The following is a 25,361-nucleotide window of genomic DNA, read 5'->3' as shown; positions in this document are numbered from 1 at the left end:
GAGAGGTCTGCGTGCCATGCAGGGCCCTTGCCCAGCAGCCAGGGATCGTTCGCAACCCAGCGCTCAACCGCTGCGCCACCGGGGAGGCCCGATTTCCTTGGTTCTTTAAATTCAGGACCCTGCAGGTCTCACAGCTGCTCAATACAGACGACTTGCTGCCGGGATGCTCCCCACTTTGTCGCGCTCTTACTAACCTGCTTTATCTCACGCAGTCCTCCTTAGGGCCTCTGAGCACCCTCCTGTCGTTTGGGGGAAGGTGGACCTTAGCCGGGCACAGGTCTCCTTTTTAGTAGGTGGCCTCTTACAAAGTTGCCTGTAAGATGGCCGCTTCATAAAGTCCCACTTGATGCTGACGAGGAGCGAGCCCCAGACAGGTGACCTGGCTGACCCCGGGTTACCCCCCAGCTCACGCGGAGCCAGGGCCGCTTGGGCCCTGGATGACAAGCCCACCGCCTGTGGGTGGAGAACTGACCCTCCATCCTGTCTTATTTGACAGGCCCAGTGGGGTTCTGGGAACTGTTTTTCTTAATGGAAGCGTTGCCAGCTACAAAAAATTAGTAGGTGTTTGATGGGGAAAAAAAAAAAAAAGGCACCCGGCTCCTCTTGGGAAATCAGAATCTGTCATCTGCTGTTACCGACTGAATGTCTGTTTCCCCACCTCCCTCATGCCCTCCACCAACTCACATATTGAAACCCGAACCCCCAATGTGATGCTATTTGGGGGCGTGACTTTTGGGGTACAGTTAGGTTTAGATGAAGTTATAAGGGTAGGGTCCCCAGAATGGGATTTTGCCCCAATAAGGAAAGGAAGAGAGGCCAGAGTTCACGCGCTGCCTTTTCCATGTGAGGGCAAAGTGAGAGGTGGCCACTGACAGGCCAGGAGGAGAGCCTTCACCTGGACGCACACCTGCAGCACCTGAGCTGGGCCCCCAGCCCTGGCACTGGGAGGAGCCCAGTCTGTGAAGCTCTGCGATGGCAGCGGGGCCAGGGGTGCCCTCCCCATTCCCTCAGGCTACCTGCAGTGGTGCTGTCCTGCCTCCAGGGCTCCCCTCATGGGTTGTTAATACTTGGCTTTTGTCCATACTCAGGTGGCGTCACTCATGCATGCTATCTGCCAAGCCCAGGGGCACCTGCATTAGCACACCGGCCTTAGCTGCTCAGCGCAGGCGAGCAGCTAGCTGTGCACGGCCCACGTGCCCACCACACCATTCTCACGCTCCAGGCTCCGACTCCATGAGCCAGCCTGGCCTGCCGTGGGGGGGGCGGGCACCCTGTTCCCACTGGGGATGGGAGAGGAGCCGGGCAGAGTCAAAGCTAGTGGAGATTTGCCTTCCGATGTTGCCTCCACGAATATTCCTGAAACGTGTGGGCTTACATACAACCTGGAGCCCAGTGCCAAGCGGGGCCTGCTCCTGCATCCCTCCGCTTACCCTGTCCTGTTTCCCTGTGGGGTGCGGGGCCGCGGCCCCCACGTATCCTGCCGTCTGCACAGTCTGAGCTGACGCATCAGGCGCTGGATCTGCTCCCCGTCTGTCCGCCTCCTGCTGCCTTCCTTGCTAATGCCAGCAGCAGCCTGAATTAGAAAGTAGGACGCTGGGGAAGCGGACCATTCCTGCCCCGTTTTGGACTCTGTGTCTCCGCCTGAGTAGCACCTGCGGAGAGGCCAAGCAGGTGGGTGGCAGCCCCGGCACCTGCTTCCTTTGGGAGCCTGCGTTGTTTGCGCTTCCTGGCATTTGAGGGAAAGGTGGACCCGAGGGCTGGCACCTGGAGGTGTCGGCAGAGAGGGGTCTGGCGGGCGCTCCTTTGAGGGGGGCTGCTTGGGTTCCCAGAGTCCGCCTGGCCCCTGGCCCAGACCAGGACTCGCGCTCCACTTCTTCAAGCCTTATTAAAATGGTTTTCCATGGCGGTGTTTGTCCTTGGGAAAAGCCTCCTGACCTGCTTTTCTGTGAGGGGAGAGAAAAGTCACAGGGTGGGCGTTAGAGGAATGTAGGTCACAGCACAAATTCGTGGGATTTTCCTCAGAAAATGTGGTCAATGTTCCCCCATTCCCCACCCCCATCTGCTGCCACATTTCCTCTGAAAGTTGCTAAATATGTATTTACCAGCTGCCCTGTTCAGTTTAGCTTGGGAGGGAGTGACAAGCCCTGGTGGTGCCACCAGGGTCGCCTGTGCTGAGCTGAGGCCTCCTGCTCGGCAGGTCGCTGCCACCTGGATTCCGTCGCTCCCGCCCTGGAACTCAGCACTGGGGGTGTGGACGGGCCCGAGCCTTCGACTCCAGGGTCCTCAGCATTGCCCAAGTGCCAGAAAGGGCGCAGATCCTGTTCAAGAGGACGCCAGCATGCGGCCAGACCAGGGTACGGCGAGCTGTTTTAAACACGGACAGTGTTTTAAAAAATAAGATCTAATTGTGAATGGTTGGGGGGACCTGATTGCACCCCCTTTTAGTGCCTGTCCAGCGTCTCCCCCTGGCACTTCCCCTAGGGTACCTGACTGGCGTCAGTGACCTGTCCTTGAGGACGGGTGAGCTGGAGCCTCCGGGTTGCCAAGTGGGAAGGGTTGGGGTGCTGGAGTGAGTGACTAGTGCCTGCGCTCCCAGGAAGGAGGGGTGATCTCCCTGCATCCTCTGGAAAGAGAAGTGCCGATGTCACTGCTTTGTTGGGGTATCCAGCGAGGCCCCTGTGTGAGACCTCTGCCTCAGCTGCGGTACAGTGAGAATGGTGAGAATCGTGAGATGAGGAATGGAGCCTTATACAAACTCGCCAACATTTCTGTCTCTTCATCCATCCCCTCCACCCCCCGATCCAGCCACCCACCCACCTGCCTGCCTCTACAGGTGAAAACTGAAGTTCTAGGAAGCTGAACTGATGTCTGTGAGGTCATTCTGGGAGAAAGTTGCAGGCAGGGGCCAAGGATCCACCAGCTCCCTGATGTTCAGGCGCTGTCAGTGCTCAGTCCTTGGACCAGGCACTGCTGTCACCTGAATTGTCCCCTGCCCTGGGGACACTCAGCAAAATAGCTACGCGCTGGCTCTTCAAGGGCACTGAGGTCCGCCTGGGCCCAGGTTGGCTGTGCTGCCCCCTGGGGCCAGGCCTCTGCCACAGAAAATGCTGTGATCCTCAGAAGCTCATCACCCACAGGCCCCTTCCCCGGGACCCGATGCCTGGTTACCTGGAGAGATGACCTGTCATCACCTCCAGCCCCTGGCCTGGGTGTTTCTGGCCCTGATGTTAAGGGATGCAGGAATGTGCGGTCCTTAGGGTGCTGACCTCCAGCTCCTCAGGGCTCCTGCCCAAGGAGGTGGAATCAGTTGCTCTTTTTGAAAACGATGAGGTGCCAACAACTCTAATATTTAAATTGCCTCCTCCCTGCCCCTTGGCATCCCCTCAGGCACAGGAATGTGTCTGGTGTTTGTCTCTGCCATCCTCTTATGTTTGGAGCTGACGGGAGAGACCAGTTACACAGAGAGGAGGGAGGAAGGAAGCAGTCCATGCTCAGTTCCAGGAAAGTAAGGGGACCGGGAACATCTCCTGGACACATGGAAGCCCCCCTCAAAGGGGTCTGCATTCAGCAAATGTCTTTTTCATCCAGCCACTGTTTATTGAGCTCCTGCTAAGAGCAAAACAGGAAGAAAAAAAAAAGTTATAAAACTTCTGCCATTATGGAGTAGGGAAGATGGAAAATGGATGCCTGGGTTGAGGGCACTGCCAACGGGGAAGCTTTTAAAGAAAATGAACAGCGTTAGAGGCTCCAGAGTCAGTTGAGTGATAGTCCCAACAAATGGCCAGGAAAGGCCTCTCTGAGCGAAGAGCTGGTGAATTTGGTGATGTTGGGTGGGGGGGGGGGTTGAAATAAAAGGAACAGTAAGTGCAAAGGCCCTGAGGCAGGAGCATGATCAGGCCAGTGTGGCCAGAACCAAGTGGGCAGGGAATGAGACCAGAGCGGCGCAGGGCCGAGTCATGTAGGCCCTTGGCAGCCACGTTGACTTTGGATGTGCTCTGAGTGGCTTGGGAAGCCACCGAAGGGCTTGCAGCAGGGGTGACATGACCTGGTTTAGGTTTTTAAGATCTCACCCCAAGCAGACTGGGGTGGAGAGCGGAACTGGAGAGAGGCAAGCTGCGAGGCTCTGCTGGGGGCCAGGCGGGAGTTGGGGGTTGGCAGCCTGGAGAGCAGCCGAACCTTGGGTGTGTCTGAGGACAGCCGGGTATGAGCGGAGAGGACGTGGTGTGGAGGTGCCTCGAGGTCTGTGTTGAGGCAGGTCTGCACTCATTGTCGAGCGCCCCTCTTCCTGGGGAGGTTGGGGGGGACAGGGCAGACAGCTGAAGGGACATCGGCCTCAGGCAGCCCAGAGAGCCTGGCTCTCGTCACACCATCCAGTGTGTGTCCAGCTCCGCCGCTGACTGGCTGTGGCCTCGGGCTTGGCGCTGAGCGCGCTGGGCCCGGCGCCTGCGTCTACACAGAAGAGACGGTAGTGAGCGCGGCGCGCATGTGGCTCTTCACCAGCAGAGCAGGGAGCACGGGTTGAGAGAGTTGGGGGAGCACACGTTTTGGAGGAAGTGACAAACTTACAGTATTAAAAGAAAACCCGAAGCACTACAGAAAGACACAGGAAGTCAGCGTCACACCCTGCGCCTCTGGGGCCCCCACACGGTGATCTCTGTCAAGTCTCTTACGGAACGCAGAAACTGCCGGGGTTATGTAAGCCAGGCCCCGTCCACGCCCTGCTCTCCAGTTTGCCTTTTTGATTTTATAAAACGGGCTCACTCCTCCTGAAAGCCGCAGCGTACCCACTGCAATGGCTGTTTCATAATTCATTTCACCGTCGCTCTCCTTGAATATTTAAGAGGTTTCCAGAGTTTTCTCCCTCAAATAGCGCGGCCAGGATCAGCTCAACAGATAAACATCTTGGCAGGTAGAACTGATTTTAGGGGTGCAGAGGGCGTGCACATTTTTAAATTTTGACAAGAACCTGTAAGCTCCACTCTCGATGGACTGGATTCGGCCAGCGCGCAGGGGGAGATGGTTGTTCCCAAGGTGCACAGCGGCTGCAGGGTCAGGGAGCCCAGGTCGCCTGTGGGTGGCGCTGCCTCTCTGGCCAGGTACTCTGGGAAGCCGGGTTGGGGCCTGGGTGGGAGGCTGGAGGGGTCTCCACCGGCCTCGGGAGGGGAGCTTCGCAGGGCTGGGGGGTTAGATCATGCCGGCCGCTGGAGGGAGAGCAGCGTGGTGGGGACACAGGCTGGGGTGCCCTCCTGGTAGCCCAGAGAAAAGTGGGGCCGGCGTGGGGGTGGGGGCCTGAACCTGATATGTCAGGGCTTTTGAGGCTGAAGCTCTGGCAAAGGGTGGTCGTGGGGCCAGATGAGGGGCCAGGTTTAGGAAGGCCTCCGGGAGCCTGGGCAGGCCAGAGCGGCGTCCTTGGGGCTAGGCCCCAGCTGGGGACACCTGCCGGGGATTTCTCAGGAAATGTGGCTTTTTCAGATCTCAAGAAAAAGTTAGGGAGCTGGGGGGAAGTATTGTGATTCTCTTGCAAAAAATTAAAGTGCAACAGTCAGCATTTGTGGCTTGAGGAATCCGCCCCCTCCCCCTGGGCAAGAGCAGAGCGGAAGGGCCGCTGCCGAGGTGGAGGCTGGGGTCTCCATTGCCAGGAGCCTTGAGAACCACCTCATGCTGCATGGTCCCTTGTGCTTTTATTTATTTAATTTTTAAAATACAATGTATTGATTTATATACATTTTACATCATTGCTCATTTCTGTATGCTGCTTTCTCCCAGGTGTAGTCCCATAGAATTCCCAGCACCAAATCAACCGTGCACCCTCACCATAGTCCCCTGGGCTTCCCCCCCACCCCAGAGTGTCTCAGTTGCCTGTTAATTCCTTTGTGCTTTTAGCTGATGCTGTGTCACTGGTGAGTCCATGGCTCTGCTGCAAGCAGTGGTCATTCTTGCAAGTGAAATGAACGCCAGGAAGTTCACGTACATAGCAAGCTTGGTGTGCGTGGCAGTCCGTGGCAGTCCAAGACATCATTTCTAGCAGCCCAGGAAGTCCTTCCATTGGTGGTTTCGATGCACGTCTGCGTGGGGCCGCGGCCCTTGTGGAAGAGCCTCTCCTGGTGGTTCTCAGCGCTTGGAGATTCGCTCTTTGCGAGCACTGCCTCTCTAACTGCTTGTCATCTAGTTAGCAAATGGGTTCAGGTTTCCACAGTAACAAATACACGCTATGACGACTGTTGGGAATGCTTTAACGAGAAGTTAGGATCCAGGGGCATTCCCAAGTCTTCCCAGGAATTCCGACTTCCTGCTCTCAAATCCCAAAGAGTCATCTCTTCCGGGGGAGTTTCCTGATAGAAACATGAGCATGGTGGGGGCAGAGGTAGGGGAAGATGCTGGAAGAGGTGGTGGCCTGGGTGGGAGCCAGCAGCCGAGGGAGGGGAGGCGGAACCTTGGAGAAAGCTGGGTCAGGGAGGCGAGGAGTGTTTCCCGAAGGCGCCTTCCTCTCTAGAAAGAACTGTGGCACTAACGCCTCTTCTCGGCACTGTAAGAATAGCAAGTTGTCCTCCTTCTGCACTGCCAAGTTGGCGGAGGACCCATGGAGCAGATGGCACCGCACAACTGCGGTGGCATCCCTGTCACCCTCGCCCGTAGGGGAGCACCTCGAACATGTCCTCCAGGGCAGCCCAGGCGAAGCAGTGCTTCCGCAAGCCCCTGCTGCCTCTGGCACCTCCCATGGGACAGGGTTCGCTCCTCGGCGGCCAGGCTGCTCCCTGCAGGAGCCGCATTCTGGACCCGGCAGCTGTGAGTCCCAGGACTGCCGGCCCGTGGCTGTGCCCCCACCAAGCAACTTGTTCCCATGCCAGGCACTTTGCCCAGGTCCAGGTTTCTTCCTGGAGGGTCACCCAGTGGCTCCAGTGCCTCTGTGGGGCCAGGGCCTGCCCCCCTCTCCAGAACCTGGCGCTGTGGGTCTCTGTACCCCACCCCAAACAATCTGCCTCCACCTGCCCGCATCTCCCAGTCATTAGACTCAGGCAGATCGTTCAAGTGCATGAAGCCACTGAGGTGTGATAGTAGGGAGTGGTGCAGAGCGGGGCACAGAGACCCTGGTTCCCCAGGGGACTGTGGTCATATGGGACTGCGGGTTGCCAGGGCTTTGAATTTTCTAAGAGATGAAAGAAACCAGATTTTGATATAAAACCTGCTTTTAAAATTAGTTGGGAACTAATCTGTGGGCCAAACAGGACCTCTGCGGGCTCGCCCTGTGCATCGCAAGCCGTCTACACAGAGAGGCACACGTTAGATCAGCGTCTAATGTGAAGAAATGCAGGGCGCAGTGGGCAGGACCCAGGACCCTGGAGGACCAGGATGGTGAGACAGTGCCGGGCGCCTCTGCACCAGCCCGAGTGGCGGGCAGTGCCTGCAGCCAGCTGGCGATGGCCCAACCACACATGCTGCAGTCGCTTTCCCCTCAGCGTCCATCCACGTGGGGTTCGTCGCCGCCTCCCCTTTGTGGAGGGCCTGCATCCCCGGGGCGGCCTGGCCGCGGGCAGAGGGCCTGCTCCCGGCACTCTGGCAGCTCAGCAGCGGCTGTTTACTGCCTCACTGTAAGCACGAGGTTCTCCTGTAGCAGCTCACCGGGGAGCACTGTGTCTGCTCCAGGGGGTTATTAGGGCTGAAAAGCAAGTCTGGCATTTGGTCAAGGTCACGGGGCAAACCCTGTTCAGGCTGAGGTTCACCTGCGGGGCTGCCGTGCAGAGCAGCTCTCGCAGAACCTTCTCTGGGGTTTCTGTGGCTACTTCCCTCACTACTTCTCCCCTCCTGTGAACCCCGTGGGGTTTTCTTGAGCTCCCAGACCCTCGTTCTCAGCTGAGAGCAATGCTGCCCCCAACTCGAGTGACAGTTAAAAATGAGTGGAGGTGGTTTTGAGTTTACTGGGGAGAGGCTGCACAGGCCAGCCCCCCACAACAGTGATCTGACCCAAATGTTGTCGTGCCAGGTTGAGAAACCCCAACCCAGCCCAAGAAGCTGGTCTGCCATTGGCTCTTGTACCACCAGCGGCAATCCCTGGGGCTCCAGAGCCCAGAAGTGGTAGGAAGGCCAAGGGCGTCACTGCGTCCTGGCCCCCCCACCCCCACCCCGAAGTCAGAGGATGGCTCCCTTTCTCCAGACCAGGACACTGAGCTTGCAGCTGTGCGGTGAGCACCCACGGTCTCCCAGCGGGGGCCCCTCTTGCTCTTTACTCTGTAATGCGTGCAGGAGGCTGTAAGTGCCTGGGGGCGCAGAGGCCAACCTCTGCCCGGGAGCACACCTGCCTGCCGCCTAGCACACAGCGGGAGGGGAACGGGTCACGGACTGCTGAGTCAGAACAGGGTTGCTTGTTTTATTTTTCTTTCTCACACATGAGAGCTCGCGGTGACAGTTGTGGATATTATTCTCGCCAGCTTGTTCTGGGCAGACAGGCTGAGAAATTACTAATGCGACAGGCAGGAGGCCTGTGCTGGGCTTGTGGCCTGTTGTCTGGCAGCACCATCCCTGAAAGCGGGCTCTGCCTGGCCTGGTGATCTTGGATTAGGCCTTTAAAGGGCGTTGTGCCTCCATTTCCCCATCTGTAGGGTGGGACAGTCACAGGCCTCCCTCCGACGCAAAGGTGTCAGGAGGCGGTGCCGGAGCACTCACTGCCTGCACCGGGGCTCGTGCTGCAGCAGCTCGTGCTGCTGTTGGCGGGAGTCCTCGCACCCACTGCCCGGCCCCTTGCAACCAGGGCAGACCTTGGTGTTAGGAGGTTTGGGGGCTTTAGGGGCAGAGGAAGACACAGCGGACACCTTCACCGCGGAGCTTTGAGAGACAGTCTTGATTTTCTCACGAGTCTCCAGCCACGTTCACTTCTCTTCCTTCCGCATATGGTCATGCTGACCCAGGAGGCTGAGGCCCTGTGGTCTTGTTAGCTGAAGATGGCAGCCCCACGGCCAGGCCCTCAGTGGCCCAGCCCAGAAACCCGACTGCAGAGCGCCGGTTCCCCTGACACAGTGGACCTGCTTTTCACCCCAGCGCACGGTTCCTCGTAACAGGCAGTGGGTTTCCTTATGACCGGATGTCCAAGTTGTGCGTCGTTCCTTGCAGGACAAAACGGCAACTTGCTACCTGCGGGCAAGAGCAAGACTTTGAGTCAGACAGCCCTGGGTTGGACTGTCAGCTCTGCTGCCTCGCGGCCCTGTGACCTTGGCCTCTCCTGGCCTCGGTTCTGTAAAACGGAACCAGTAGTGCAGACCTCACAGGCTTGTGCACCACGTTCAAGGAGGCAGCACCTCTTAAGCGCGCCCGAGGGAGCTGTCTCGGCGGCCCTCACCTGCCCTTCCTCCTTGTTCAGAATCTCACCTCTGTCTCGAGGCCCAAGGAGTATGGTTGCCTGCCCTACTTCTGCCTTTTATTTGTAAACATTGGCGCCTTTGAAGTTTCAGTTGAGAGCAAAGGGAGCAGATTAGATTATTTTTAGCGTGATAACCCCCAATTTGGGGCTAGCAAAATAATCCAAACGCCAGCTCTCTAACGCCAGGAGGGGAGCCTGCAAGGCGTGGGATTGACGGCTCTTCCAGACAGAACCCCCTTATCCCAGCGGAGCACCCTCCGCGCGGGTGAAAGCTCTCTCCTCAGTAGGCCATGCGCTCCGCAACTTTCTGCCCCCCCCAACCCCCGCCCCCCCCCACCCCCGTACTTTTTAAGTGATGTCTGAGGGTGATAACTAAGAATGGTCACTGTCCTGGGCTATGCGTCGCTTACCTGCTCCCGTCAGTGCTATGACAGCAACGACACAGTCCCTTGGCGGGAGACAGTGATCCTGTGTTGCTCACCGTTGGGTGACGACCCGGCTGATGTTGGCTGCTGGTCCAGGAGGGCCTTGACTGGGAGTCACGAGCGAGGCAGCTGGACCAGCGGGCCCGCCCTGGTGTGTCTGGGGGAGAGCAGCAGCAGGGAGAGGCCTGGTCACCACGGCCTTTGGTGTGGAGAGTCTTATCGTGTGCCCGTGTTTCCTCTTTAGGGAGTTTGCATGCTGTTTGTTTTCTTTTGTTAAAAGTCTAACAGGAATGATCACCAGTTAGCTCAAATCTTCGCTATTTTCTCCTTCCAGACTGATCCCTAAGTCAAGCCACCATTACAGATTCAGCCCTGTCACCTGCCCCTGAAGGTGTTCACACACCCTCTGCGTCAGCAGCTGTGAGGGAATGGGGCCTCCTGTTGTTTCCACTTTATAATTGAGGAAGTCGAGGCTTTGGGTGATGGAAGGACTCGCCCAAGCTCACACAGGTGGGAAGCTGTGGTGCTGGCATTTGAACTTGGGTCTAGCTCCTAAACCTGTACTGTTTGAAGGCTGTTGGGGGCCCGGCCTTTGGGCCCAGGTAGGTCTTGATCCAGGTCTGGCTGGAAAGTCCGCATGTTGGCACAGCACCAGCGCCGCGTGTTGGAGGACAGCAGCTAAATAGCAAAGTGTGAGGGAGGCAGCTCGTGGCGTCCAGACCCGTGGTAGGTGCTCAGAACCCGCCGTGCCTGAGTCTCTCGGGGTCCAGCACCTGGTCTGTGTCGTGAGGGACTCTGGCTTACAAAATTATAGACACCCATTTCATATTAGCTTGCGCTGGAAAGAAGTGCTTCCGGGCTGGCTTATCTGTGAAACTCAGAGAAGGTGCAAGCTTCGGGAATGGCTTGATTCAGAGAGCCAAGTACCGTTGGCAGGGCTCCGGGCTGCCTTCATTCTCCAGCATGTTCTCTCTCTGTGGGAAGAGGACCTATAGCAGCGACGGGCCCACAGGTCTACAGCTGCGCGGCCTGAAGAATGCGCATCCTTCTCACGGACTCCAGTTAAAGGCTGAGAGTCTTACCACGTCTTGCCCAGTAGCTCCAGCAGAAACTCTCGGGAAGATGCTGACTGAGCTTTGGGTCGCTGTCTCACCTCTGAGACTGTGACCGTGGCCAGGGGAGGGATTAACCAGATCTGGGGGGAAGGAAGAGACATCCCGCCCCCTCAGCCCAGACCTGAACATGCCTGCGATGGAAGGAGGCGGTTCCCTGAGTGAAGAGCAGGTGGGTGGGCACGCATATGTCCATTCTGCGGGCACAGCCACGGCCTACGGCTGAGGCAGGCTTTTTTTTTTTTTTTAAGATATTTATTTATTTATTTATACATACATACATACATACATATACATACATACATACAAGCACTGGGTACAGTCAGAAGTGCGGGAGGGTGAGAGAATTCACCAGAGCCAGAGCAGGGAGCAGAGCAGGCAGAAGGACCGAAGTACACTGCTGAGGGGAGCAGCGGGCGGCAGGAGAGGTCTGCGCGCCATGTGGGACCCTCCTCCGGTGGCTGGGGAGCAGCCGGGGATCGAACCGGCGTCACAGAGACTGCGGGCAGCTTCGCAACCCGGCGCTCAACCACTGCACCACCGGGGAGGCCCAGGCCCAGCCACAGCCTACGGCTGAGGCAGGCTTTTGTGTGAGAAGCTTGTGACGCCTGTGGCCCAGCCTTCCACGCCCACTGAGCCACGAGATCGCACTTCCTTGGGGAATCTTCCACGCTGCCCAGCTCCTCGCTCCTAATGGAGTGGGACGTGTGCCTCGCGCCCGAGCGGGCGTCCTCTCTCTCTAGATGCGCCGCGGCCTGTGTGGGCCGGGCTGTCTCCCTGTACTGCATGAGCCAGGATGAAGTCATGAGCTCGGAGCCCGCGGTGGGTCTGCTTGGGTTTCTAGAGTAGCTTTCTCGTGCCGTGGAATCTCCTCCCAGCCCGTGGGGCGGAGACTTGGGCCTGTATCTGTGCAGAGAGAAGCCTGGGACGAGAGGTCTGCTCCCTGCTCTGGGGAGCGCTCCGGTCCCTTGGTCCTGGGTGCCAGGATCCTGCGCCCTCTTGCTGGGAGAGGAGCAGAGCCCGTGAGAAGGCTGGGGCTTAGCCAAGGTCGCACCCTGCACTCTGTGGCAGTCACCTTTGCTCTGGCAGCACGTCAGCGGAGGGCAAAGGTCTTTCAGCAGGTGTGGCGCCTGAAGGCTGTTAGGAACATCAGCCCACAGTTAGATTTTAAAATAAGGTGGTGTCGTTTCTAAGAATACACAGTGGAGGGAGAGGAGGAGCCATGACACCCTGACCGGGTTGCAGGATCCGCCCCTCCCCCCACAGGGACACAGCCTGAGAGGGTCCCTGAGCCCAGGGCCTGGGAGGCGCCCCCCACCCTCCCCTCTGCAGGCAGCAAATGTCACAAGGCTCCTGGGAAGAAAGGCAAGGACAGGGAGCCATCCCTTGCTAAGCACCCCCATGCAGCGCTGTTGGGGACGGCTCCCGCTTGCCACAGGGGCCTCTTTGAGCACGGAGGACCTGCACCCCCAGGAGGGGTGACATGGGGGCCCAGGGCACACAGGGCAACACCTCTCTGGCCACCCCAGGCTCACGGCCACCTGCCCGGCCTCGGGGACTGATGGACAAAGGATGCGATGTGACCTTGCGCATGACCTCTTGCTCTCGGAGGCCCTGTGCCCCCAGCTGGTGTCTGGTGAGGGAGCCTTTTCCAGTGAGGGGGGAGGGGATTGAAGAAAGTGGAAACACGCTGAACTCGTGCATACAGAAGGCCGGGGCCGGCTGTTTCCCCGTTCCCGGGGCCCAGGCTGTGGCGCTCACCCAGCGGGCGCCCAGCAGAGCAGCCCTGAAAAGGGCTGTTCACAACCAGCCCCGCTGTCGCCTAAGCTGGGGCTCCAGGACGGCAGCCTGGGAGCAGAGCTGCGCGCTGTTTGTTCTTAGAAGTCTCGGTGGACCCCAGCCCTTGGCCTCCGTCCCCCCGTGGCCACTCTGCTGTGGGGCTGGGCTGGGCAGCCCTGACCATGGTGGGACCCCAGGCCTGGCCCTGACACGTCCAGCCACGGCCCGTGTGCTCAGTGCAGGGAAGACGACGTCACACTCGATGTTCACGAGGGAGGTTGTGGTCAGGCCCGCGGCAGCCTCTGAAAGCAGCTGCTCCTCACGGGCACGTGGGGGCTCTTTGGTTGGTTTGCTCACCAGCTGCCAGACACCTGCCCGAGGGGGCTGAGCCAGCCCAGTGGACACCAGGCCACTGCCTCGTCTGTCTTCCAGCCCGGGCAGGACATGCGTCCCCAGTGTGGTGCCTGGCAGGACCTCGGATCTGGCTCTTCTGTGGGCAAGGCAGGGGAACCAGCGCAAACAGCAGCAGGGAAGTCTCTCGGGGCAGCCCGGGTCTGGGTGTTTGCTTGGCCTCCGCTTGGGTGGAGACTTGCAGTTCAGCGACTGTCTGTCGGCAAACGCTCCTCAGCGCGCATAGCTGGGGAGTGGCCGTCCACCCCCCTCCGTCACCTGCTGAGTGGCCTGGGCCTCACACTTCCTCGTTAACAAAACAGAGCTGAGGGCCCAGCCATGGCGGCAGCACCGGCGCCACGACTGTGTAGCCAGGCACGTAGTAGGTCAGGCACATAGTAGGTGCTCAGTGCTACAGCGGAAAATCAATTTCCCTTGCCATCCTTTGTTCAGCCCCAGAAGATAACAGAAGTAGAATATAGCTACTAGACTGATCGACTGATAATTATAAACAATTACAAAGAACAAAGGGAGGAAAATCTTTACTCCGTAATCCATATAGACCCGCTGCGATTAAAGCTGCTGTTTTGACTGGAAAACTAAGAAAACATGATGAGAAAATTGCAGAGACATTTGAGCAGCTACCTTCTATGCATGTACATTCATTAAAGGAATTTTAAAATATAAAATATTAGGGCTGCTTTCAAAATACATAAAAGTAAGGAGATTAAAATGAGTCTAAACACTGCAAGGCTCGATCTGGCGGGGCTGGGCCTCCCGGAACCCGTGGGCGTGGCAGGCACCAGCCAGGCCGGGCCCCGAGCGCAGACTGACTGAAGTCAGAGGAGCTGGGCTGGATGATGTGGCGGGGGCCAAGTTGGCAGGACCGCGCAGCCACAGTTTGTTCAGCGCAGTTGGGTCTGAGGGCAAAGCTGAGTCTCGGGCCTGAGACAGTATTAGCAAAAGTGATCGCAGTTGCCTCTCGGAGGCTCTGCTTCTGGAACGAGGGGGACACCTTCCATGCCTTTTCTCCCCTCCTCCTCAGCCCAGCAATGTGGACACTGTTGAGGCTGCAGAGGTGGCGGGACTTGCCTGAGAGCACAACTAAGCCCGGCCTGCCGGGCCGCCTGCACCTGCCGCGCCTCTCAACAGGGGCGCCTGGAGGGTCTGCAGGGCTGTCGTGTCGCGTGGGGTCTCACCGTGGCCGTGACTACAGCCTGGCACAGGCCGGTTCTGCTGCTAGAAGAGGGTGCAGGGACCCAGCAGAGAGAAGTCTGCGCCTGCTCGGTGCGGCTCACGCGTGTGCTCCTGCACACCTGTGCGTGCATGCACGGGCCGGGCGGGCGGCTCACTCTCCGGCGCTCACCTCTGCGCGCTCGATTTTGCACCACTTTGTTACCTAGTCAAAAAAAAAAAAGGATGAACTGAAATCATTTAATTCTAAAGAGTGGCGATAAGGAGATGGAGGAGGAAATAGCTTTTGCTTCCTTTTCCTTAACTTTCAGGAAAACGGAGCTGCCTTTTTTAAAAAACATGGACCTTTTTTCTTTGGTATTTTCATAACTGACTCTTTCCAGGAGGAAACCTGTCAGGGAAGCTCAGAATTACCCGTAAAATTTAAGTGGAAATGCGTTTCCAGTGGTGCCATAAAGGCGGGAAAGTGGCCTGCGGCGTGTGCCCTCTTGGCACCGTCCTGCCTGGAGCCCGAGGCTGGGGCAGCCAGAGCTGCTGGAAGCCCCAGGCCCTAACAGCCTGGGCTCCTGCGTCCTCCTCCCAGGACGGCTGAAAATCCTTTCTCCAGAAAGTTCTGACAGTGCCCGATTGCCAGCCTGCCCAGAAAACCACCGGTGACTTCAGAGAGGAGGGGGGCGGATCCTTTAAGGCCGGGCGCTGAACTTGCACGCTCCCCCCCGACGGGCCCCTCACTTCACAGCCCTGATGCCCGGTGGGCCCTGCCTCGACCCTGGCTGGCCTGACATACTTCCAAGGAGAGCCCCCCGGGACGCCCGCACCCACACCAGCGTCCCAAGGTGAATGGCTGCCCACACCTGTTGATCAGCCACCTCGTCCCCTCCCCTCACCGCCTCCAGAGACCACCGTTCCGGACTTTGATTCTGAGGGTGACGAGTTTAGACTCCTTGCAAAGTGGAAACATAAACCACTGCCCCTTCTGTCTCGCTTTTTTCACTGAGCAGCCGTCTGTGTTCACTTATGTCAGAATGTCCTTTTTTAAATTCATTTTACACAAGAACCGGGGTACATGCCCGATGCGCAGGAGGGTGAGAGGATTCACCAGAGACAGAGCGGGGAGCAGAACAGGCAGACTGACGAAATACACTGCTGAGGGGAGCAGCGGGTGAGACAGGAGAGGTCTGCTGCGCCATGTGGGACCCTCGCTGGCTGGCTGGGATCGAACTGGCGCTGCAGAGGCTGCGGACAGCTTCACAGCGCGGCGCTCACCCGCCTGCGCCACCAGGGGAGGCCCAGAATTTCCTTCCTTAAGGCTGAGTAGTGCTCCACTGTGTGGCTACACCAGATCTTTATCCAACCAACCTGGGCATGGAGGCTTTCCCCATGTCTCGGCTGCTGGGGTCAGTGCTGTAGTGGACGTGGGGCGCAGAGGCCTCGTCCACCTGGTTCCGGTTCTTGGGATTGCCGGGCCGGATGGTCACTCTGTTTTCAATTCGAGGCGCTCCCATTCTGCTCTTCATAGCAGCTGCACCCTCTGCATCCCACCCGCCAGGGTTCCAGTTCTCCATCCTCGCCAACATCCCCTGGTGGGGAACCTGGCATTTTTGGCTCTGAACTGCATTTCCTGGCTTGAAAATGGACGCAGGACGGCAATAGACATTTCTCCAAAGAAAACATGCAAGTGGCCAACTGCTACATAAAAACGTTAAGACAGATTCACCTGCAAACCCAGCACTTCCGCGGGCCCGGGACTCCCCACTCTGGGCGCCTTCAGCTGCACCCCGGCCTGCGGTCCAGCCGCCTTTCGCCCAGTCACGCGGCCAGACGGGGCTGAAGCCTCCGCATCAAGCTGGGTCGTCTTCAGCTGTCCCCGGCTCGGCCTCCGCTGCTGCTGGCGCTGCTCCCCCACGCCGTGGCCACGCCTGGCCCGCCCCGTGCCCGGCCAGGGCCCGGCCGGCAGGACACCACCTCAGCTTTCCTCGGTGTTGTATCAGAGACGCGTTGCGTGCCAGTGGGATGTTCATGGCCGGCGCCGTTCCTTATTTTTCTTTCCACCGGCTTCATCTCACCGTGGAGAGACCATGGCTGTTTCACTCCCACGTCTTGTCGCGCTGCTTCCCGTGCACACTCGGCGTGGGGAGGACACAGGACACTCCGACCCCGGGGACCCGTGAACGTGTCCCCGTCTGTGGAAAAGGGGACTCGGCAGGGGTGACAGAGGCATCTTGAGCGGGGAGGGTATTCAGGGGACCTGTGTCATCCCAAGGGGCCAGGTCAGAGGCGTGGGAGACGGACCCGCAGCCCCGGGGTGGAGGTGGCCAGGAAGGGGAGGGGGATGCCTCCCTTCTAGCCTTCCGGGGAACCCTTCCTGCCAGCCGGGGGCCGTGCCATCCGTCCACACGAGGCGCTGTCCTATCGCCCCCCGAGGCTGCGGTCACCAGCCTGCGCTCCACAGGGGTCATTAGAGTGAACCTGACCGTGGACTCCCTGCGGAGAGCCCTCGGGCGGGCACCACCCACGGGCCTGCCCCGGCCTCCAGACCTGCCCTCGGCCCCTGCTCCCGCTTCCTTTAGGCGGTCCCTGCCCTCCTTGCCGCCCAGCCCGTGTGGGTGCTCGAGGAGAAGTTCCCTTGACAAGTGCGCACGACCCTCGGGGCTCCCGGCAGTGCCTGGCGCTCACCCCTGGTCACACGTCCAGTCAGGAGATGTTTTACAGTCGCGTCAGGAAAGCCCTGGGCCGGGCCTGACGCGGTTTCCGTTTCTGGCCCCTTCACGGGGCTGGGTGCGCGTCCCGAGTATGGGACATGGTGTCCATCCGAGTTACTCTCTTGGGCCAAGCCCCACAAGAGATGCCTGTCCTGACACGTCTTTTAGGACCCAAAAGCTCGCTCTTTGGCTTTGAAACATGCCTGTCCTGGAAGAGCAAGGAGAATGGGGGGAATAAAGCCCCGGCTCGTGCGCTCAGTCCTCACTTAGCAGGTTCTGGAAACTAACATTAAGCAAAACGACGCACAAGCAAAGTGGGCCCTTGAATGCAGCTGGTCAAGGTCGGCCGGGGTCGTTGCTGCGCATCGATGTGACACCAGAGGCCTTGGCCAGGAGCTGCCCTGGCGCCTCCAGAACGGGCGCCCACAAACTAGCTGGGACGCGCAGCTGTGTGGGTGCTTCTGAGAGAAAACTGACCTGGCAAGAGGGGCTTCTTCACGTGACCGGGGACAGCAGTGCCCACGGCTGCCGGTGCCCTGGCTGGCTGCCCAGCGGAGGCACCCCCACTGAGAGCCCCACACTAACCAGAATCCCCCCGCTCTGTCTTTCAGCGACGTCACCCCCCCTGGAGACTCGGTGAACAAGAACAGCCGGCCCAAAGCGGCGTCGCGCTTCCCCAAGCTGTCCCGAGGTCACCCCAGGGAGACGCGCAACGTGGAGCCCCAGAGCGGCGACCTCTGACCTCGACGGACCCCAGACTCAGGCCTACGTGCCGCGCCGGCCCTGCACCCCAGCCGCTCTGCGTCCAACCTGGCCATGGCCGCGGTCCTTCACCATTGGAGGGACCACCACGTCCACCCGGGGCGCCCCAGAGACACCCTGATTAAACTGGTCAGTCTCAGAGCAGGCGGCTGGCGCAGGACGAACGGGGACGCGCCTCTCCGGGGCTGCCCACCCCCTCCTCCCGCCCCGGGGCCAGCGGGGGGCGCGGGCCGAGATGCAGGACGCTGCTCCTTCACGCGCCAGAGGGCTCGCTCAGAAACCACCTCTTGACTCGCCCATGGGGAATTAGCAAGGGAGACCCTCTTTTCCCTGTTTGTAATATAATTGCCTGCTACACCTGGACACGAGGGGCTCGGAGGACTTGTTCCTTTCCACTTACTCTCCTGCGGGGGTCCTGAGACACCCCAGCTGCAGCCACCGTGGCCGGCGGTAGCTCCTGGACGTCACTGCCCAGGGCAACATTCCAGGGCGACACTGAGCTGTGGTTTTGGAGACGCGCCCCGGCTTCCTGGCCTGGCTCCCGGAGGACTTGGCCCCGCCTGAGGTCACCTAGGCCACCGGGCACCTGGTCCGGCCTGGTGGGCCCCCGCTGTGAACAGCGACCCCATGCTGGGATCCCCGGGCTGCTCAGAGTTGGTGGCCTGGCACTCCCAAGCCAAGAGGCCGCAGGGCCGAGAGACAGACAGTGGGCACCACTTCGGAAGTTCCCACAGGGGCGCTCTGTGAACATGGGCACACGGCCCACTGCACAGATCAAGCTCACCCCTAAGGACAGGTTCGGGGTGCAGCCTCCGCCTGCCCACAGGCGCTCATCGGGAGCAGGCCGTGTGCCCTGTCCCAGCAGAGTCCTCCGCCCCTGCCTCTCCGAGCAGCCCTGGGTGGGCCGGACAGGCGAGGACGCGCGCCCAACCCCCCGGCACTGGCAGTTCGCCTCCGGGATGGAGCCGTCAGCCAGCCTCACCCTCTGGAATCATGGAGTGAGCCCAGCCGGGTCAGGAGCATCTGCAGCTGCGAGGACAGCTACGAGTTTGCATTTTCTGGGGCCACACTGAGAAACTAGCTAGGAGGTCGTGAAATAGATGACGGAAGAGCAAGCAGCCCCGAGGGAGACAGATGTGGGGTGTCTCAGGTGAACGCGGGTGAGCGGTGCCGGCGCAAGGCCGCTGTGTCGCCTGGGAAGCAGCTGAGCACGGCCTGGCAGGGGGTGGCTGCTGTCCACAGGAGTCAGAGATGTTCTAGAAAGGGTATGGGGTCTCCTCCTAGTTGGCCCCAGTGTCTGTTACAACCGCACCCCGCTTGGATCCCAGCCCTGGGCGGCGGCTGTGGCTCTCTACTCCGAACACAGCCCCGCTGGCCTCGCTGGGTCTCCGCCCATCAGGCGTGGAGTTGGTCTCCCAGGCCGCAGGCCGCCGCCCCCAGAGGAAGAAGAGAACGCCCAGGCCAGCGAGCTGGAGAGGGGGACAGTGCACCCCGAGGACAGGCCGGGTCTGCCTTCGAGGCCACGTGTCCATAGTGGGGACCACGGAGCCTGCTGTGGCTCCAGACTGTCAGGCTCCAGACTGTGCCTCGAAAGGACGCGTCCCCTCTGAGCAGTGCCCAGGGCCTGAGGAACACTCCTGGGAGGGAGCCAGCCCCTCCGCGGCCCTGTCTGGCGGGGGCTGCTGGAGCAAGAGCAGCAGAGAGGGCAGCGTCCCTGCTTCCCCCACCGCCCCCCAGAGGAAGCCAAACTCAGGAAGAACGGAACTGGGCATAGCTGTCTCGCTTTAAAAGAGAAAACCAAAGGGGGCCCCGAGGATGGTGGGCACCCTGCCGGGAAGCTGCTCCCGACCCAGGACTGAGCTCCTCGGGCAGCTGGCGTCCCACCTGGCACAGCACCTGCAGCACCCAGGGCTCCCGGGACCAGCGAGCCAGCACGTTCCTCCATCCGGGCCCGGGGCAGCGGCTTTCAGGGAAGAAGCAAGTCTGCCCCAGGCTGCTGCCGGTACCACCCGCTGGCGGGCACTCCAGGGGCATCCTGCTTCCGAAGGGATGGCCTGACTGGGCTGTGAAGACTCTTGCAAGACTTGGCAAGAAGGAGGGCGCAGGCAGGTGATGGGTGCGGCTGGGGGCTCCGAGCTCATTCTTGTGGGCTCTGTGGCCACCGCTGAAATGTCACCACGGTGGTTGGTCACGTGCTGTGCCCTTAACATAGAGGCCACAAGGCTGGCTACAGCCGGGCTCTGACAACGCAGCGGGCACCGATGGCGCTGCCCCCGGCCCCAGCGGCGCTGCTTCCGCGGAAGTTCATCTCCCACCCCAGAGCCAGGGCTCAGTCGTGGCTCCCCTTCTCGGGTCTGCACGGCACAGTCCGCCCGCCCGAGCACCAGGGCACGGGTCTCAGGCCCTGCCTCTCCCCGTCACGCTGGTCTTTGAGCAGCCGGAGGATCTGCCAAGGACGCCCCAACGCCCCCTAGTAACAGACCCGGCCAGGAGGCGGCCCGGGAGGGCACGTTCGGGCCCCAAAGCCAGTCAGGACGTCCTGGTGTTTGGCTAATGCAGGGGCCCCGCTAGGCCTCCCCACCCGGCCTGCAGGCTGTGGCTCGGCCGTCGGGGGGCGCCGTGGCCGGGGGGCCTGCTTCCCAGCAAGGTCTTCAGCAAAGGATCATTTTTCAAAATATTGTGCGTTGTTTCATTAAAGCTCACATTAAATATTTGGCTTCTGTGCTCGCGCCGCACAGTTGTCGCGCTGTATATTTTATCTCCCGGGTCTGTGCCAAAACCTTCCTTTTCATGTTTCTGTAACACGCAGTCGTGATTCGGTTTCTAAAATAAACCTTCAGCTACTGGATCGATAGGAGGGGTGCGCTGGGCTCCCCCCCTCCCAGGGGACCCGTCTGTGCGGCCCCCCGTCGGGCTCGCGCCCCGCCCCGCGCCTGCCCCTGGCCTCGCAGCCCGCCCGTGGGCCCCGCCCGCCCGAGCCGTCTCCGGGAGGAGAAACCCAGTTTCCCTAGAAAGTGGCCACGCCGGCCACGCAGACATTCCACTGGGGCGCTGCGGCGGCCCCGAGGCCCAGGGCGCGGGCGCGAGTGGTTCCCGCCACGGAGCCACGGCTGCCCGCCCGGTGCCGCCCGCCAGGCCCACCAGGCCCGCCTCCCGCCCGCGCCAGCCGCCCGGTCCTGGGGGCCGCCCGCGGGGCCGGGCGTGCAGGGGGACGGGGCAGGCGGACAGCACGTCCTCACCCGAGCTGCTCCCTCTGCCCTGCAGGGAGCCCCCAAAACAGACATCTCCGGGGGGAGCGCGGGCTTCTTCCTCGCCAGGACTCGTCCTCAAATGTCTTTACCTCCGCGGCAGCCTTCGTGCTGCCCGCCCCGGCACAGCCTCCGCCGAGCGCCCGGGCCTGCCTGGCAGGAGCCGTGGGGCCTCGGCTGGGGAGGGGTCTGGGGCCTGCCCGCGCCCACCCGGGGGGCCCGTCCACTCCGACCGTCAGGGAGGCCCGAGCCCGCGGCTCCCTGCGAACACGGACTCCTCTCGGCGGCCTCTTCCTGCTGCGGGTTTACACGACAGACTTTTTAAAGAAATGTGTTTAATTTTCTAAACTCTTGTATTAAAATTTTCTTTTGGAATAAACTGTGGTCATTTTGTTACGATTTGGTGGACCGACACCTCTTTACGCTGACAATAAAGGCGGTGACGTTTTGTAAAGCCGAGGCTCGTGCTGTTTGTCCCAGGGGCTCCTCGGGACCCCGGGAGGCGCGACCGGGCGCCTCCCAGAGACGCTCCCCGGGCCTGTCAGCCCCTGCTCCGCGGGCCGCCCGCGCAGGGGGCTTTCATCAGACCTGCTTTTTATTTGAATCAAAGTAGAACAAAACCCCACTTGGCGTCAACCATGAGTTGGACGAGAGCCAGATTCTCCAGGGGGGTCAGGACCCCCCCGGGCGCCCAGTCGCTCCTCCCTGTAAGAAACGCGCTGTGGCCCCGACTCGCCGGCCGGGTGCGCACCGTGGGCAGGAGAGCCTGGCCACCTTGCTGATGGGCGGAATGGGATTTTTATAAAAGTTCCCCACCCGGAGGGGCGCAGGCCGCAGTCAGAGCTGCGAGGGGCGAGCGGGACGCCAGGGGAGGGGCAGAGGCACCGGGATCTTCCACGCGGTCTCCGCCAGGGCGCCCCGGCCCTGCTGACATTTGGGGCCGGGACAATGGGTGTTGAGGGGTCTCCAGCGCCCTGGACTGTACCCCCTGGATGGGGGCCACCCTTTCATTTGTGACCAGCAGAAACGTCTGCAGACACGGCAGGAGGCCCTCGGGCGGGTGGTCCTCAGCGGAGAACCCGGGCCGCGCCGAGGGGCCGCTGGACGGAGGGACCTTTCGGCCGAGACCCGAGAGGGAGAAAGCGAGGCTGTCTCCCCCTTACACGGCCCCAACTGATGCACGTTGGCTGGAAGAGACTCACTGCTCAGCCAGACGTTTGCTATTTCAGGCCTAATCACGGTGACTGGGGAGGAGAGAGCGGGCCTCGAAGGCCAGCCCAGGCATGCGGGCCGTCGCCAGGCCCCGCAAGCTACGCCCAAGGCCGCGCGGTGCGGTGTCCTTGCTGGGCCGATCAGACCAGAGGGCCGAGGCTGGGTTTTGAGGGTACCGCACCCTGCTCAGCTGCGTGGACGCCCCCAGGCCTCCCCGGTGCTGTGCCCTCTTCTGTGTCTGAACAGATCAAAACCTGAGCGCAGACAGACAGCTGCTGCTCACCCGCACAGGCGGCACCGGCGCGGCCTGGGGGCTGTTTCCACAGGCTGGATCCTCTGGCCTCGCTCTCCTGCGGCCCAGTCTCCCTCCCCTCCTCGGACACCTCCAGCTTCCAGCCCGCGCTGGACGTCCTTAGTACCCCACTCAATAAAGGGGAACCACGAAAACGATCAGGAAATAGAGGACAACACAATAGGCCAACTAGGTCGGCAGACACGGGGTCCTGCGCGCCCGTGTGTGCAGGGCCAGGCCACAATTAGTCTCCACAGACTTAGAATCACACAAAGTGCCTCCTCCGGCCATAGCGGCACAGAGCTGGAAGTCAGCCACAGAAGGGAAACTGGAACATTCACAAAATCGTGGACATTAAGAAACATTTTTAAATAACCAATGGAACGCGTAGAAATTGCAAGGGAAATTAGGAAACACTTCAAGACGAATGTGAAGGACATATCGAAACTCATGGGTCTCAGGAGAAGTGGCGCTAGAGGGGACTTCACAGCTCTCCGTGCTGACCTTGAAAATCTGGCTAGAGCTGAAGCGAACAACCTACCTTTATAACTCACAGAATTAGAAAAAAGACAAAGGGAACCCAAAGTTTCTAGAAGAAAATAATAATGATGAAAGTCGAGAATAGAAAAGCAATCGATAAAATTAATAAAACCAAAAGTTGGTTCAGTTCTTTGAAAAGATCAACAAAATTAAACAATTAGCTAGATTCAAACTACTAACGTCAGAAATGAAATGAAAATGAGGAGATTGTTATTGATGCTACAGAAATAAAAAGAATTACAGCGAGTGCCAGGGAGGGTTGTGAAGCAACAAATTGCACGATCTGGATGAAATGGACAAATTCCTAGAAATGCAAGACCCGCCAAGACCGAATAGAAGAGACGGCATCTCAATAAACCTGTCACTCGTGAGGCGATTAAATCAGTCATCAAACAAATTCCCACCTGGACCCGATGGCTGCTCTGGTAAATTCTGCCCAACATTTATACAGAACTAATGCCGGTGCTCTCGAGCCGGTCTCAAACACCGAGGAGGTGGGAGTGTTTCCTAACTCATGCTTTGAAGCCAGCGTCGCTGATGGCAAAGCCAGAGACTGCGTGAAAGGAAACCACAGTCGTGGGCCTCCCTGGGGGCGCAGGGGGTTAAGCACCGCACTATGAAGCCGTCCGCAGCCACTGCAGCACGAGTTCCATCCCAGGCTGGCCAGGGAGCTGACCCACATGGCGCAACAGGATTCTCCTGTCTCCCCGCTGCTCCCCTCAGCAGTGGATTTCAGTCAGTCTGCCTGTTCTGCTCCCCACTCTGTCTCTGGTGAATCCTCTCACCCCACACCTCTGGCCTGTACCCCAGTTCTTGTGTGCATAAATAGATGAATCTTTAAAAAAAAAAAACTACAGCTCGAGATGCTTGCTGAGGACTGGGGCAACACTCCCACAAATCTCTAGCAAACGAAAGCAGCACCACACAAGAGATGAGGCACCGTCACAGAACGGGATTTCCGGCTGGAGCGCAAGGAAGACGCAACGCGCAAGAAGCGAGCAGTGACCAGAATGGAGGAAAGAGCCGCACGGGCGTCCACTTGTGCAGAGAAAGCGTCGGAGAAGCCCGTGCCCTTCCAGGATTTAAAAAAAACAAGCAGAAAAACACTCAGCAAACTGGAAATCGAAGGACTCTCCTTCCACCTACAGAAGTTCCGTGTGGAGAACTCACAGCGGACATCGGGCGGCCGCGACGACGAAGCGCTTCCTCCAAGGTCGGGGACGGGACAAGGAGCGCGAGGGGCTGGCAGGAGCCGGCAGAGGTGCCTGCTAAACGCCCACCCCAGCCGGCGTGTGCATCCAGCCACCCCGCAGCCACCGGGTTGTCCCCCACGAGGGCAAAAGCCCGAGGCTGTGAGCCACCCTATCCCCCCACGGTCACTGGGCCGCCAGCCCCAGCCAGGGGAAGCAACGCAGGGGGCGAGGTGGGGCCCGGGGAGCGTGCCCTCTTGGGGCGCCGTCCTCCCCACAGCTTCACGTGCCAACGCCAAGGCTCTCGAAGCCCCTTCCTCCTGGGCCCCTGCGGCGGCCTCACCTCTGCATGGGCGAGATGGACCCCCTGGTCGTCGGCAGCTGACCTCCAGATCCTTTACCCACCCGGGGGGCGGGCGTCCTTTGGGGACATCAGGGGTGCTGTTACACATGCTAGAGGGCACCGCACAGCCCTCCCCCCAGCAAAGGAAGGTGACAGACACCTGGCTCACCCCACCGCTCCCCAGTGGCTTTGCAGGAATGTCGCTCTCCCCGTGAGGCTCCCCCGATTCACCCCCTGTGACACTGGGAGTGACCCTTCGACGGAGCACCGCCTTCCCCAGACACCCCGCCTCATGTCTCCACGGTGGGCATCCCCCGACTCGCCAGTGTTCCTGCTCACCAGTTCCTGTCGTTCCCCCCCCCCCCCCAGCGATTGCTGCTCGCTCTCTGCATAACCCACACCCAGGGCGGGCGCGCAGTAGCCGTGGGGGGGGGGGGTGGAGGGGCAGCTGCATGGATTCCAGGCTACACGGGAGGAGACCAGGGCCAGCCTTGAACCCCGTGCCCAGCCGTTTCCTCTGCCCTCCAGGCCCGCTGTGAGGACCACCCTGCGTGGAGGGCGCGCCAGCCTCAGGCCGTGCGGACGGGGGAGCGCCCTGTCAGGGCGCGGGCGCTGCTGCTGACATTAGACTTCACTCTGGTCCAAGGCAGCGAACATTATTGTCAGTAAAACAAACTCGGGGAATAAAGGCAACGTGGAGGCCAACGCCGCCTGCCTCCAGGAAGCAGAGCCTGGCCACGCTCCCAGCTGAGCCGAGGCTGCGTGTGCCCCCGGGCGGCCCCAAGCCAGCGAGGCCGTCCCCAGCCGCCCGCTCGACTCC

General features: G+C 60.2%; 1 protein-coding gene across 2 annotated transcripts in view; it reads left to right on the top strand.

The window, feature by feature from the left end:
• Positions 1-17,695, top strand: part of SNX29 (sorting nexin 29) — a gene marked incomplete at its 3' end in the record, with an annotated part of 282,630 nt that extends 264,935 nt beyond the window's left edge. For both annotated transcript variants that reach the window (XM_084250522.1, XM_084250521.1), the window contains exon 20: positions 17,566-17,695. In XM_084250522.1, the coding sequence (XP_084106648.1) occupies positions 17,566-17,695 (130 nt within the window). The remainder of the gene's footprint in view (positions 1-17,565) is intronic.
• Between the last annotated feature and the right edge of the window lie 7,666 nt (positions 17,696-25,361).

Source organism: Talpa europaea, assembly GCF_964194135.1.
Source record: "Talpa europaea genome assembly, chromosome: 12".
In the NCBI taxonomy this organism is placed as follows: Eukaryota; Metazoa; Chordata; class Mammalia; order Eulipotyphla; family Talpidae; genus Talpa; species Talpa europaea.
This window is presented reverse-complemented; position numbering and strand designations above follow the sequence as displayed.